Source organism: Salvia hispanica, chromosome 4 (assembly GCF_023119035.1).
Source record: "Salvia hispanica cultivar TCC Black 2014 chromosome 4, UniMelb_Shisp_WGS_1.0, whole genome shotgun sequence".
NCBI lineage: Eukaryota > Viridiplantae > Streptophyta > Magnoliopsida > Lamiales > Lamiaceae > Salvia > Salvia hispanica.
The window spans coordinates 12,832,398-12,848,582 of NC_062968.1; the positions used below are offsets into that span (position 1 = coordinate 12,832,398).

The 16,185-nt window shown below is 37.8% G+C and overlaps 2 protein-coding genes across 3 annotated transcripts; one reads left to right on the forward strand and one right to left on the reverse strand.

The window, feature by feature from the left end:
- Positions 1-444: 444 nt before the first annotated feature.
- On the reverse strand, positions 445-2,726 carry LOC125185126. 2 transcript variants are annotated; one of them, XM_048081619.1, is made up of 2 exons: positions 2,521-2,726; positions 445-1,553 (listed from the first exon to the last, which is right to left on the reverse strand). In XM_048081619.1, the coding sequence occupies exon 2, from the start codon at positions 1,322-1,324 to the stop codon at positions 665-667; it is 660 nt and encodes a 219-aa protein (XP_047937576.1). In that variant the 5' UTR covers positions 1,325-1,553; positions 2,521-2,726; the 3' UTR covers positions 445-664. The 2 variants fall into 2 exon arrangements, 1 of the variants encoding a protein (XP_047937576.1); XR_007170055.1 differs by lacking the exon at positions 445-1,553 and adding an exon at positions 1,769-1,877.
- A 1,515-nt stretch (positions 2,727-4,241) lies between these two features.
- LOC125221105 (carbamoyl-phosphate synthase large chain, chloroplastic-like) lies at positions 4,242-9,235 on the forward strand. The gene is made up of 4 exons (XM_048123232.1): positions 4,242-4,360; positions 4,468-5,812; positions 5,914-6,606; positions 7,525-9,235. The coding sequence occupies exons 2-4, from the start codon at positions 4,493-4,495 to the stop codon at positions 9,064-9,066; spliced, it is 3,555 nt and encodes a 1,184-aa protein (XP_047979189.1). The 5' UTR covers positions 4,242-4,360; positions 4,468-4,492; the 3' UTR covers positions 9,067-9,235.
- Positions 9,236-16,185: the final 6,950 nt, after the last annotated feature.

The following is a 16,185-nucleotide window of genomic DNA, read 5'->3' on the forward strand; positions in this document are numbered from 1 at the left end:
CTGATATCGAGATACAGTTCGGGAACCAGAGAGAAGATCCGTGGTCTAGTATTGAAGATCATCACGTGGAGAAGGCGCGAGCAATCGACGATTCTTTGGAGAATCAAATCGGTAACTCTAAACCGTAGAATTCATGTTTTAGGATTTACTTTCTATGAGCATGAATTATTTGCGTTCTAGCATGCAATTATCTGTTTAACATGTGAATTGATTAATCGCATAATCGGTCAAATAGATCCGTATCTGATTTATTTGTTTTGTACAAGTCTTCCGCTGTGCAAGGGGCACCAAACCTCAGCACAGACTTCCACTAGGACTTCCCACAAAAACTTCCTACCACGTCATCACTAGGACTTCCCATCCCACTGCCACATCACTAGGACTTCCCCTGCACTAGGACTTTTCGCAATAAAATTAAATTCACAATTATTCAATTTACGGAATTAAAATTTATGGAATTAAAATTTCGACATGAATACGAACGGGAAAATGCGAATATTTCATTAAAAAAATACATTATTCGAAAAAACAAATACATAGTCAATAAAAAAAAAATTAACCACAACAACGTCCATCCCTCCGCGTCCAAACCTCGTCGATGATATCCTCCTGAAGTCGAATATGGGCATCTCTTTGCCGCATGTCGGCAAATGCGCGCAACCGCTCAACCTCTCCATGAGGTACCCCCCATGTTCACATTCGCGCTGGCCACGCCGTGGCTTGGACCGGCACCCGTATCATCTTCGTTGGTCCACTGAGTCAATTCTTCACCTTTACTTTCGACAATCATGTTGTGCAAAATGATACATGCATACATGATGTCACCGATGTTGGGAATATACCACATCCGTGAAGGACCCTTCACCATCGCCCATCGACTCTGGAGCACACCAAATGCCCGCTCAACGTCCTTGCGCGCTGCCTCCTGACGGCTCGCAAAGTAGGACTTCTTTTGTCCGATCGGATGCTTGATCGTCTTCACAAAGACGGGCCAGTTTGGGTATATCCCATCCGCCAAATAGTATCCCATATTGTGCTGGATGCCATTGGCGACGAAACTGATGGCGGGACCAACGCCATTGCGCTGATCGTTGAACAGGGGCGACGACTGGAGGACGTTGATGTCATTGTTCGACCCGGCGACTCCAAAATAAGCATGCCATATCCACAGCCGGTAGTCAGCTACAACTTCCAAGGATCGTCGTGGATGCTTGGCTTTGAAGCCGGAAGTGTGCATCCCCTTCCAGGCGGCGGGGCGGTTCTTCCACTCCCAATGCATACAATCTATGCTGCCCAACATCCCGGGAACCCGTGCACGACCCATGCATATTTATCAGCTGCTGGCAGTCTTCAGGACTTGGACTCCGAATATAGCGATCCCCGAATATCGCTCTAACGCCCGCGCAAATATTCTGCAGACACTCGACGGCTGACGACTCGCCAATGTGGAGGTACTCGTCGAACATGTCGGCCGGGCCTCCATACGCCGGTTGCCGATTGCGGCAGTGCACTTCTGTAAGGGCGTGTGTCCGGGTTTGCCAGCCACATCCTCCCTGAAATACTCGTGTCACGCCTCAACCCTTATGACGTATGCACTTACTATAAATAAATTTTATATATTAAATAAATTAACTCACGCTTCAAGTACATAAAACACACATATCATATCATTTCAAAAATCAACATTTATCAAGTACATATTTCAAAACATTCTAAACCGTAGTGGGACCCTCTCACCACTCTATATACTACACATTTATCTACATGCAAAAATGACGAGGAGGAGAAGGTTGTCAAAACACGTCAGCCGCCGACCCTGATAACATATGGAGTTCCTATGACTCACGTTGAAAAAAAGGTTCACTGATATCTTATTCCTGAAAAATATTAGTGGTTTATATGAGCCACAACTCAGTGCATATAAACCTTACCTTTAATTTCACACACAAATATCAAACACATTATTTCACCAACATATATCACCAGAAGTAATAGATATCGTAAACAATTTCATATTCATATGCATATGCCTCTCCGTTCTTTTCATTATTCTGTGACAGATCAAGCCTGGTATCTGCCCGGGATTTCCATTGTATACGACCTGCAGGTCCCTTTTAATTATTTGACCTTTCCACGAAGGCCCCTCTTTGATTTGACCTTTCCACGAAGGCCCCTCTTTGCTCTTTGTATTGACCCGTAGGTCTATTGCCATTGATATCAGATCCAGGGCAAGACCGTCACATATCCTCTTTAATTCCATGATTCAAATGATTCTAATATCATACATCAAACATATCCATTGCACCAATCACATATCCATATATTCCACCAATAACTCCAATATTATAGATAAACATATTCATTGCACAAATCACATATCCACTTCATTTATACCATCAATATCAAATAACACACAACCATTTCAGGCTCACATCATATAATTCAAATATTCACTCCAATTTAACGCATAACAATCAATCACATAAAATATGTAAAATTAAAAGTGTGATTTATACACACCTGGCTAAGATAGATAATCTGGTAGAGCTCTTGTTCATATTTCTCGATCTATAGCCCTTGATCCTTGAGAAAATATTTTATCCCTCGTTTTCTTTTCTCCCTTCTGCCTCCTTTTTCTTTTTACGAAGAAACTCTACTAATTTACTCCCTTCTGCCTCCTTTTTCTTTTTACGAAGAAACTCTACTAATTTAAATTGATTCACCATCTAACAAACTTAATAATAAAATATTTAATATCTCACACTTTCTTATGAAATACACTAATCACTTAGGGAGGCAACTATGAGACACGTTTATGACCACATGTCACCATTATGAAATTCCTCTTTTATTTTCTTTTACATTTGTCAAAGTATATCACTAGTTTTATATTTCTATGCATTCTACCTATATTCATACATTTTCTAGTGAACTACATCCACACAATTATACATTTACACATACGGAAATATTTATATATATTTATATACCAAGCACATTAACTCTATGAAATTAGAGGATTGCGTACATACTCTATGTGATTCATTAGCCAAACTAACATGTAATATCTATACATACTATATTTTGCGTAACATATTTATATAATTTGTACTACTAAGCTTAATATAAAATAAACTTGTCCCAAAATAGTAATACAAATATGCAATTATACAAAATGATGCATGTTTTGGGTCAAGGATATCACAACTCGTATCTTCTCTCTAAAGCACCCACAATATGCATAAACAGCGTACGATGCATCTTAAAACGTCGCCGGAATAAGGCATCCCCAAAACGCGGCTGCGGAGCGAAGTAGTCCTGATACAACCGAATATGTGCAGCAATGTGGTCCCAGGATACATGATGTCGCCGATGGATCGGCCGAGGTACCGCTGCCTGCTGCCGCCGCTGCTGCCTCTGCCGTAGCAATCGATCAATCGCTCATTCCACAACGACATCCAATTCATTCTCACTATCACTATCACTAGCGCCCCCGCCACTACCATCCGCACGACTACTAGCCATTCTAGATATACTTGAAAATAGAGTTTAGAGAGAGAAACTTGTCAACACAAGTGGTGTGAATGAAATGAAGTTCAACGAGCCGTATTTATAGAGTTTTTTTTTAAAATAAAATAAAATTGAATTTTAACTTGGACATCCGACCGTGACGTCCGATTGACGCCACAATAGCAGACGTCCGATCGGACGTCGCGCGGATATCCGACGTCCTCACGGGACGTCCGTGTCCGACCTTTTCCTTTACAACGGCGGACGTCCGGTCGGACTTCTGCGATGTCCGATCGAGACGTCCGCCGGTGGAGATGCTCTTACAACGAGATTATAAATTTATCATGTTATTGATTAGAAGAAAATGATACTACTAGTTGTAATTATTTTAAAAAAATTACTCCCTCATTCCAGGAGATGATACTACCTCCGTTCTATAATGAGAGTCATATTTTGCTATTTTGATTTATCCCACAATAAGAGTTATATTTTACATTTATTATAAATGATAAGTAAGTTCACATTCCACTATCTTGTTTCACTCATATTTATATTCCATTAACTTATTTAATTTAATTTTATATTTCATTAACTTATTTAATTTAATTTTTTTATAGGATGAAGATAGTGAAAATAGAGAAATAGTAAAATAAAAGGAGTACAGTACAAACTTAATTTGAATGAAATTTGAATGATGTTGATTGAAGACAGAAATTTAATTTTGTCTCCATCTTCAATAAAATATGGTGAAACCCTAGTCACAAAAAACAACTCTCTGAGTAGCACACTCCCTCTCTACCACTGACAACGTAACGCCAATCATTCACCACTCTCCGCGGCCGTGTTCCAGGTATTTCCACTCCGCCTCACCTCAGCTCTTGATTTTCTTTTTCTACTGTTATATCCGTATGGTTGCTGCTCTCCAGTTTTCTGTTTCCTAATTGGATTTGTGTGTAGGCGGCACCTTTTATTTTGAGAGGAGATGACTCAGTCCCTGCATAGCTGCAATAATGTGTTTTGTAACTTCATTCAAACCAATCGTTACTCACCTGCCGGAAAAAGGCATTTTCCGCGGCAATCGAGATCAGCACCGGAGAAGAATTTGAGTAATTTGTACCTGCGTACTCAGCCGCTGAGGTTGAATTGTGTCAAGTCTGAAAACGAGCGTCGTGGTGGTGGTCAGAGTGGTGGTGATTTAGCGAATGGAGGGGGGTTTAGTGCTGAGAAGGTCGGTAAAAGGACCGACATTAAGAAGATTTTGATCCTCGGTGCAGGGCCGATTGTTATAGGGCAAGCTTGTGAGTTCGATTATTCGGGGACGCAGGCTTGCAAGGCTCTTAAAGAGGAGGGGTATGAAGTGATTTTGATTAATTCCAATCCTGCTACTATAATGACTGATCCGGACTTGGCGGATAGGACTTACATTGAGCCTATGACGCCTGAATTGGTGGAGCAAGTCCTCGAGAAGGAGAGGCCGGATGCTCTGTTGCCCACAATGGGTGGCCAAACTGCGCTTAATTTAGCGGTTGCCTTGGCAGAGAGTGGTGCTCTTGAGAAATATGGAGTGGAGCTGATTGGGGCGAAGCTTGATGCAATCAAGAAGGCTGAGGATAGGGAGTTGTTCAAGCAGGCGATGAAGAATATTGGGCTCAAGACACCTCCGTCGGGGATTGGGACAACGTTGGAGGAGTGTTTTGAGATTGCCAATTGGATTGGGGAGTTTCCTTTGATTATCCGTCCTGCGTTTACATTGGGTGGGACAGGAGGCGGAATTGCGTATAACAGGGAGGAGTTTGAAGCCATTTGCAAGTCGGGCCTGGCGGCTAGCGTGACAACTCAAGTTTTGGTGGAGAAGTCTTTGTTGGGATGGAAAGAGTATGAGCTTGAGGTTATGAGAGACTTGGCAGACAATGTGGTGATTATTTGCTCAATCGAGAATATTGACCCTATGGGAGTCCACACAGGGGATTCCATCACTGTTGCCCCTGCACAGACCTTAACAGACAGGGAGTACCAACGTCTTAGGGATTACTCTATTGCAATTATCAGGGAAATCGGAGTTGAATGCGGTGGTTCAAATGTTCAGTTTGCTGTTAATCCTAAAGATGGAGAAGTGATGATAATTGAGATGAACCCTAGAGTTTCAAGATCATCTGCATTGGCCTCTAAAGCTACTGGTTTCCCGATTGCCAAGATGGCTGCCAAATTGTCGGTTGGGTATTCATTGGATCAGATTCCCAATGACATCACTAGGAAGACACCGGCAAGTTTCGAGCCTTCTATAGACTATGTTGTAACCAAGGTAATATTCATTTTTCTATTTTTATATCTCTATATTGTTACCTTAGTTTGATATGTTGTGTCAAATAAACATATTCACATACTCTATATCTTTGAATGCAGATACCCAGGTTTGCGTTTGAGAAGTTTCCTGGCTCTGAGCCTATTCTGACTACCCAAATGAAGTCTGTTGGTGAATCCATGGCCGTAGGTCGGACATTTCAAGAATCTTTTCAAAAAGCAGTGCGCTCACTAGAATGTGGCTACCCTGGATGGGGTTGTGGAAAGGTCAAGGAACTTGACTGGGACTGGGAACAACTAAAATACAGCCTGAGAGTACCCAGTCCCGATCGTATTCATTCCATATATGCTGCCATGAAGCGAGGAATGACAGTGGATGACATCCATGAATTGAGTTTTATAGACACATGGTTCCTCACTCAGCTTAAAGAACTTGTAGATGTGGAGCAATATCTCTCGGCACGGACTTTGTCAGAATTGACTAAGGATGATTTCTGGGAAGTGAAGAGGAGAGGGTTCAGTGATATTCAGATAGCTTTTGCTACTAAGACTACTGAGAAGGAAGTTAGATCAAAGAGATTGTCTTTAGGTGTCAAACCAGCTTATAAAAGAGTTGATACATGTGCAGCAGAATTCGAGGCAAATACCCCTTACATGTATTCTTCATATGAAACTGAGTGTGAATCAGCTCCTACCAACAGGAAAAAAGTTTTGATCCTTGGTGGAGGACCAAATCGAATTGGGCAGGGAATTGAATTTGATTACTGCTGCTGTCATACTTCATTTGCCCTTCAGGTTTGTGATTATTTAATCTTCTATTGTGCTTGAAGCCAGTTCTCTTAATTTTATTTTTGCAAATATATTGCAACAACTTAGAAATCTGCCAACGATCCTTCAACAATTGATGTGGTCTGTTATTATTCAGCAATATGATATCTGCTATTTGATCTTTTCTGGTCCAATTTTGGATGATAACACATTAAGGTACTCCTGCCGTTATGATAGTATTGAAACAATTTTGTTGATATCAAAATTATGTTGGTAATAAAGTACTCCCTCTGTCGACGAAAAATAGACCACATTGTGAATGGCACGGGTTCTAATGTAGAATTGGTAAAGTAAGAGAGAAGTAGTGTTAGTAGAATGTGGAGTCCATATTGTTAGTAGTGTTTAATTGTGTTTGGTAGCAAATGTGGGGTCCTTTTTCAAACTTGGTCTATTTTTCGTGGACAACCAAAAATGGCAAATGTGGTCTATTTTTTGTGGACGGAGGGAGTATATAAGAGCTTTGTAACTGAAGAATGCCAATATTCTCAGACCAGATAAACCCGGGGTGGAGAGAGGAATTTGTTGAAGTTCTAAAGGGGATCAGTTAATGCAAGAATAAATGGTTTTTGTTTGGAAGAAATGATAGGATTATAAAAAGAACTGTGAACTGAACATGCACAGCCATTGGGAGGAAATCTAAACTTAGATATTATTTGTATTTTCAGTTTCATCAATTTGATTGTTCATGCTTCTATCATCTTCTCTATATTTCTGTATGATTTTTGAGTTCTTTCTTTATCTTCCAGGATGCAGGCTTTGTGTGATTTTTCATTTTCATCTGTTTGATATTATTTGTGTTTTCAGTTTCATCAATTTGATTGTTCATATGCTTCTATCTTCTCAATATTTCTATATGATTTTTGAGTTCTTTTTTTTATCTTTCAGGACGCAGGCTTTGAAACAATAATGATGAATTCCAACCCCGAAACAGTGTCAACAGATTATGACACCAGTGATCGACTTTACTTTGAACCTCTCACAGTGGAAGATGTTATCAATATCATTGACTTGGAGAGGCCTGATGGCATTGTTGTGCAGTTTGGTGGGCAAACTCCGTTGAAATTGTCTCTTCCGATTCAACATTATATAGATGAGCACAAACCCAAATGCAGAAGTGGTTCTGAAATTGTTCGCATCTGGGGCACGTCACCTGATTCTATTGATGCTGCAGAGGATAGGAAGAGATTCAATGCAATCCTGACAGAACTAAAGATTGAGCAGCCTGAAGGAGGAATTGCGAGGAGTGAGGAAGATGCTCTTGCTATTGCAGCGAAGATTGGTTACCCTGTTGTAGTTAGACCGTCATATGTTCTGGGTGGCCGTGCAATGGAAATTGTTTACAGTGACGAGAAGCTCATTACTTATCTCGAAACTGCAGTTAAGGTGGATCCTGACCGTCCTGTTTTGGTTGACAAGTACTTATCCGATGCTATCGAGATAGATATTGATGCGCTTGCTGACTCATATGGTAATGTTGTGATTGGTGGGATAATGGAGCACATTGAGCAAGCCGGTGTTCATTCTGGTGATTCAGCATGCATGCTTCCCACGCAAACGGTGTCGTCTTCTTGCTTGGAGAGAATAAGGTCTTGGACTACAAAATTAGCTAAGGGCTTGAATGTGTGTGGACTGATGAACTGTCAATACGCAATCACAGCTTCTGGAGATGTCTTCCTACTCGAGGCAAATCCTCGGGCATCACGGACCGTCCCATTTGTGTCGAAGGCGATTGGTCATCCGCTAGCTAAGTACGCGGCACTGGTTATGTCGGGCAAGTCTCTTCAAGACCTGCAGTTCACAAGTGAGATCATCCCAAGGCATGTATCTGTAAAAGAAGCAGTTCTCCCATTTGAGAAATTCCAGGGTGCCGATGTCATCCTCGGCCCGGAGATGCGGAGCACAGGTGAGGTCATGGGCATCCACTATGAATCCTCCATCGCCTTCGCAAAGGCGCAGATAGCTGCAGGGCAGAAGCCACCACTGTCGGGAACACTATTCCTTAGCGTGAACGACCTGACCAAGCCCTATCTCGGCCCCATAGCCAAGGCCTTTACTAGCCTCGGTTTCAAAATTGTAGCGACATCTGGGACCGCTCAAGTTCTCGAACGAGGAGGCGTCCCCGTCGAGCGTGTGTTGAAGATGCACGAAGGGCGGCCTCATGCTGCTGACATGATGGCCAACGGGCAAATTCAGATGATGGTTGTGACAAACTCGGGCGACCAAATCGACCAGATCGACGGCCGGAAGCTCCGGCGAATGGCGCTCGCATACAAGATTCCGGTGATAACCACGGTGGCCGGTGCCTTGGCTACTGCTGCGGCGATCAAGAGCCTGAGATCGAACAAGATCGAAATGACAGCTCTTCAGGATTACTTTGTTGAAGAGAGAGAAACAGAAAACAGAAGAACTTTGCAGTCGGCAGCATAAACCACCTCAAGTTGACGGACTGTTATTGCTGCATTTTCTGCTGCTAATTTTGCTTGTGTTTTTAATGAACACGAACTATGTTGCTATTGTGTACGACTGTATTCACATTTTGAGATAGGCTCATTTTGTGGAATTTTGAACGAATATAATGATGATTTTATTTTGTTTTTTTTTTATATTACAAAATTAATATATTTAAAATTAAATGAATAAATAAATTTATGCATAAGTTTTTTTTTTATATTAGTACAAGAGACAATATAAATATTTACGATAAAATTTATTTAAATTGACCTACCATCTAACTAACTATATTAATGATCCAAGTCACATAAAAAATTATGTAACATAACTCTATGAAGGAACATATAGTAAACTTAAGCAAACTGATGCATAGGATAGTGATACGATCGAAAATCATATATCTAATACAAACTCAGAACTTTAATCATAGCTACTAATTATTACAGATCAATGCTTATTATGTTTTAAGATTAAAATTTCAATAACTTCTATGAATCTGTCAACAGAGGGTGTATTAGACACTGTCATAATACGGTGAATCATTTAATTAGAGAATAATTGTGTGATCCCGATTTTGTCATTTTCTCTCCTTCCACTATTCATGTTAATTAAACCGTTTCAATTAATCCCCCTCATTCCAGCTTTTTGCCTTTTCGTCATTCTCTCTCCTTTTCAACTATTCTCCCCCTCGTTCTCTCAACCCTCATTCAACAGTTGCGGCGGTGATTATTTGTAAAGCAGCAGCAGAACAAAAGAATCAATGCAATTTCAACGCAAAAAATCACCAACAACAGAACAAAAGGATAAACGAATTTTCATCGCAAAAAATCAACATAGATTTTAGAATCAACATAAAATCAATACGAGTTCAACAAAATATTCAACTTCAGCAGAACAAAAAAATCTACACAATTTCAACGCTAAAAATCACCAACAACAGAACAAAAGAATCAACGAAATTTCAGCGCAAAAAATCAACATAAATTTCAGAATTCAACAAAAAAGCAATACGATCGATTTAACAAAAAATCTTCATAAAATTAACACAGGTTTTAGAATCAACATAGAATCAACACAAAATTAAACATCAACAAAGAATCAATGCAATTAAAGTTTCGACGTCAATTACAGTGGTGTTAAGATCCTTTCGAAGATGTGAATATTCAGTTTTTGAAGGTGAGAGAGAAATTAGGAACGTCTAAACCGTTCAGAAACTTAACTTACAAAAATACCCTCTGTTGACAAAATACATGGTCTTGTTGAGATAGAAATTCTACGCAATCTTAACCATAAATTTGTTATAATTAATGACTAAGATTAAAGTTTTGAGTTTGTATTAGATATGTCAGGATTGTCGGCGTCGGCAAACATTAGTTTGATATTGTCCGCTTTGGGTCAAGCCCGCACGGATTTATTTTTGGATCACTACCAAGGCCTCAAACTAATTGGGGTTGGACAGGAATTATATACACCTTCCAACTTCCCTCAAATGTCCGATGTGGGATAGGTTTGTACTAACAAACCTCCCCTCAAACCGAGACCACATCGAAACACATAATGGGCTCCGACTCAGACGGATCGTCGGCCCCACTCAAACATGGGTCTCGCAAATCGGACCAAACCCGACGCCAACCTGGCTCTGATACCACTTGTCAGGATTGTCGGCATCGGCAAACATTAGTTTGATATTGTTCGCTTTGGGTCAAGCCCGCACGGATTTGTTTTTGGATCACTACCAAAAGGCCTCAAACTAATTGGGGTTGGACAGGAATTATATACACCTTCCAACTTCCCTCAAATGTCCGATGTGGGATAGATTTGTACTAACAAGATATATGGTAGTGATTTGAGACATAATGCGCTTGTGCCATATTATGTTTTTTTTCTATTACCATATTTTATACTGTGACTAATTTACCCTAATTACTTTTATACTTTTGCACTTTTGCAACAGAATAGAAACATATTCGATTTAAATATTAGTATTCCCTCTGTCCCATAGTAGATGTCACACTTGAGAAATGATTCAAGATTTTAGGAGATGTTATTTTGTGTGTTAAGTGGTGAGAGAAAATATACTTTTATAATTGATGTGAGAAGAAACTTTTTTCAAAAGAGGAAATGTGACATCTTTTGTGGCATAAACTAAAAAGGAAAGTGTGACATCTAATATGAGACGGAGGGAGTAGCATTTAATAAATAAAGTTATCAACTTTGTCATTTTACCATCGATTTGCCTTAAACAAATTAATCTCCCAAGCATTTGAATAACCTAGGTATAGATCTATTGATTTCAATTATGTGTTTGGTGTAAAATCTTGCACCGAAAACAAATGCTTAACATTTAATGAAAAGGAGGAATTACTAATTAATTAGTCGTTCAAGAGTTTTCAAAGTCAACTCTCGACAATTGAAATAGAAAAACACAAAAAATTTGTGTATATCATTTGCACATATAACTTAAAAATTGATAAATTCTAAGATTTCTGATTTTAACTAAAAGGAAACCAAATTATATTGTTACCTTTAAAAAAATGACATCATTTTCAACTAAATTATATTGTTAGCACATATCTTGACATAAAACCAACAGCTTGACCTTATCTATTGCATTTACTTTTATATAATTATTACTAAAGCTAAAAATTAGTCCCATTTTTTCTTTAAAAAAAGTGTTAGCTTTTGATTCTAAACAATATATTTTGGTTCATATCTAACGGTTTCCGTCAAAAGTAACAGTCATTCGTGTTTTGACCTTATTGATGAGTTAAATATGGATCAAAACATACTCATTCGTCCCAAAAAATAAGGACATTTGGGACAACACATAATTAATGCATAATTGGGAAAATAAGAAAGATGAAGAGAAGAGTAGTTAAAATAGTGTTTATATAGTAAGAGCATCCCCATCCGTGCTCTTAGCTAAGAGCACGGAGGTGGACTCGGACCCACTTTTACTCCTTTTCCTTAGCTAAGAGCACAACACCTACATCCGTGCTCTTAGCTAAGGACAAGCTCAAGGGTCCCACTATTCTATTATTCAATTTAAATATTTCAATTACTAAAAACATTTTTACATTATAAAAAATATATTAAAAAATAAAAATTACATAATTAAAATCCTAAAAAATAAAAATTACATAATTAAAATCCTAAAAAATAAAAATACATAATTAAAATTCTAGAAAATAAAAAAATACATAATTAAAATCCTACAAATTAAAAATTCCTATAATTAAAGTGTTATGAGAATTTTTTGTGTTGAAGTGGGGGTATTTATAGATGAAAATGTGAATTTTGGGGGAATAAAATTGAAAAATAAATTAAAAGTGGGTAGAAAACGGATATAATTTTTTGGGAAGAGGGAAAATATTTTTTTTTATTTAAAAACATTTTTTAAAATAAATTTCGAATTAAAAAAATAAAATAAAATAAAAAAATCGAATTTAGCCGTTGGCCAATAAGAATACGCCACGTAGGGCTGCTCAACGGCACGGACGAGCTCGTGCTCAGCGGCACGGACGGACGGACGGACGGACGCCACCGCTGCGGATGCTCTAAGACCCATATTATTGTTAGTATTTAGTGATGGGTTCTAGTGATATAAGTAAATTGATGTATGTGGGTAATAAATTTGGGGAACTTTCCATAAACGGAAATGAGATAATTTTGTAGTACGGACGAAAAGGGAAAGTGCCCTTATTTTTATGGAACAAAGGGAGTAGTATTATTTATGACCAAAAGCTGACACACTTAAAATGTGTAGGATCAAATATGTATTGGACCAGTTTATAATAAGTGGTTTTAATTTTTTACGGAACCGTTAAGTATAAGCCAAAATACATTGTTTATGACGAAAAGCTAATTATCTATTTAATGTATCATACCAAAATATGTTTTGGGCAAATGTGATGGACCAATTTTTTTACTTTAGTCGATAATTATGTATATAAATACACATGTTGTATCACAACATTTTAGCTTTTATTAAGGGGTAGGTCATTTATATAACGATGTCAGATTATATTATGTTCGGTTTCATAAGATTTGTAAACTAAGAGGATTGATTTACTGGGCGACACAATGTACGCGCTTGGCGTGCAACTAGTGATGTGGCAACGTCATCATCAATTTTCTCTTTTCCTGGTTTCTCATCATTCTCTCTCCTCCTGCGTCCATCGTTATTTTCTGATCTGCCATCAATTTTGTTGTGCAATTTTAGAATCATGTGAAAAGTATGAACATTTGATTTAATCTCCTAGGCGCCACTCCGTGCAGATACATGTAATTTTCCCTTTAGAAATTTTTTTTAACACTAAATTTTTAGCACTAAACTATATTTCAATTCAATATCTCAATTTTATAATTTTTAGATTTTATAATAAAACTTAAAGTTTAGAATTTTTAATGGTTGATTTTTTTTCAAACACTACATACACACATTGCGCACGCATATACACACTGCACACACGCGCACTGCACACACTGACACACACATTGCACGTACACGTACACTGCACACTGCGTGCACACACACATTCATTGCACACTGCACACACACTTTTAATTTTCTCTGTGTTGTCTTGTTGTACAAACATTTTAATTCATGTCACACATTGGTTATATCAATCTTTATTAATCTAGCACACTGACTAATTATACGTGACTGGTGAAGTTTAAATCCTTCAAAAGTAATTATGCTTCTTTTACATGCACAATCTTTAGTAATATATTTATATTTTCCTCTGCATTATACACTTTTTTTTATCACAACATTGGGCGTAACACGCAATGCATTCTCAGTAGATAAAATGTTCTTCTTCCAGCAAGACTCAACAACAAGGACCAAGACTCTCTGTTTGCAAATCAAACAACATCTCGATCAAACAACAACAACAATAAGACACTACAATAATATCACTATCAATCAAACAACAATTCATCAAACAAATTAAACAAAAATAACAAAGTAAGAACAACTCAAACACCATCTCCAGTTGGAATCCTCCGGCGGCGGTTGGTTCAAGTCCGGCATCCTAAAGTTCCCCCTCCTGATCTCCCGCATCTTCTGCACCTTCCTCATTGCCCGCCATATGGAGGTCGGCGAACTCCTCCTCAGCTCTAAACGTTGGAGGCGGATGACACTTTTTAATGAGTAATTGGTAAAATAAGAGAGATAAGAAGAGTAAGAGAGATGGAGGGAAAATGTAGTGAAATGAGTGTTAGTGGATTGTGGAGTCCACAATTAGAATGATGTGTAGGGTTAGTATTGGTTGAAAACATTCCCTTTTGAACTTAGTCTGTTTTTTTTGGATGGACCAAAATGGCAAAACTTGTCTATTTTTCGTGAACGGAGGGAGTATATATATTTTGTTACATTCCATTTGGTGGAATTTATATATTAATGAAGAAAAAGCTAGTTGTGCTTATATTAAAAGAAATTTCCATGAGGAGTGAGGATGAAATGAGTGATGGTGAATTCATCTATTTCGACTGCATGAGGCATGAAGAACCAAGAAACTCATATCGGAGGCTATGTAGTCGATGGTTGCGGTGAGTTCATGGCCTCTTCAGCAAGCCACGAAAGAACGGAGGCGGAGCTCACTTGCGGCTGCCACAGAGATGATCACATGATGGAAGAAGTGGAAAGATCCTAGGTTTTCAACTCATATTTCACAATTATAAGGAACTGGAAATTTAAATTTTCCAATGCATATGTATGAGTTTGGAATTGTTCATTTCATTTTCAATTTGGGCCCGCGATCTTTGGGATGGTAAAGATATGTTGTTTTGATTAAAAGTATGCAGATGGGCCGTGATCATCGGGATGCTTGCGGTGCATCCCGGGCATGACTGATTCGATAAAAGTATACTTAATTTTTTACTTATAATAATATAAGGTCTAACTTAATGTACCCGTGATCTTCAGGATGCTTGCAGTATTTCCCGATATGACAATATCTAATTAGTGTAGTATGTAGTACTCCCTCCGTCCCATAAAAGTTGAGACAAAACTTTTGGGCACGGAGATTAAAAATTTATATTAAATAAATAGGAGAGATGAAAAAAGTAGGAAATATAAGAGAGAGTAAAGTAAATGATGGAATAAAATAAGAGTGATTAGATGTTTTGTCTTTAGTTAAAAAAGGAAATGACTCAACTTTGTTGGGACGGAGGGAGTACATTAAATTGACTTAAATTGTATTATCTCAAAAGTGTCTAATAATGTCTTGACATGATTAAATAATTAATTATGTCACAAATATAAAATAAAACAATCCTAAAACCACTGATGAAGATAATTTTAAAATTTAACGAGATAAACTAAATTAATTCGAGAACTAAATAAAACAAATGCCATTATGCCAAAGATAAATAATTCTTCTCAGTTTGACAAATATGATCAACCATAACAAAAACATTTTCACCATTTAAACGTTATGTATTACTACTATATTAAATAATAAATTTAAATATTTACGTCAGTCCAATGTACATGCTATAATTTAGATTAAAGGTCATTTTTGGTCCTAAACATATAACGATTTTATCATTCTGGTCCAAAATATTATCTTTTAAATTATTGCATTTTCAAACAAATGAAAAGAGTCAAAAAATGGTCATTTTTTTAACACTTCCGTCACAAAACTGACGATCAAACACAATTAAGTCATTTTTAATCTAATTAATACTATAATAATCCCAAATGAATTAGAATTTTTTATATTTCCTAATTAATATAACAATCCCATCACTGCTAGAGTAGAGATTAATCACCATTGGTCATATCCAAAGTTTATTGTGTTGCGAAAAGTCCACAAATATTGATAAGTTAAATATTATGAAAGAACAATCTATTCGACCTCGTCTTTTAGTAAATAACAACATACAATTGTCACATTGTAAGATCCGTTCAGTGTATAACACTTCAGTGTCGTTTGTCTCATAACGCAAGGAAATTTTTGGACTGACACTGCAATTCTTCACGATAGGTAGTTAAAACCTATTTAGGTTATAAAATACCGTTTGACTTCTACAAGGAACCAACTAAGTCAGCTACAGTGATTACCTGTTCCACTACATAGTGTATAAGGT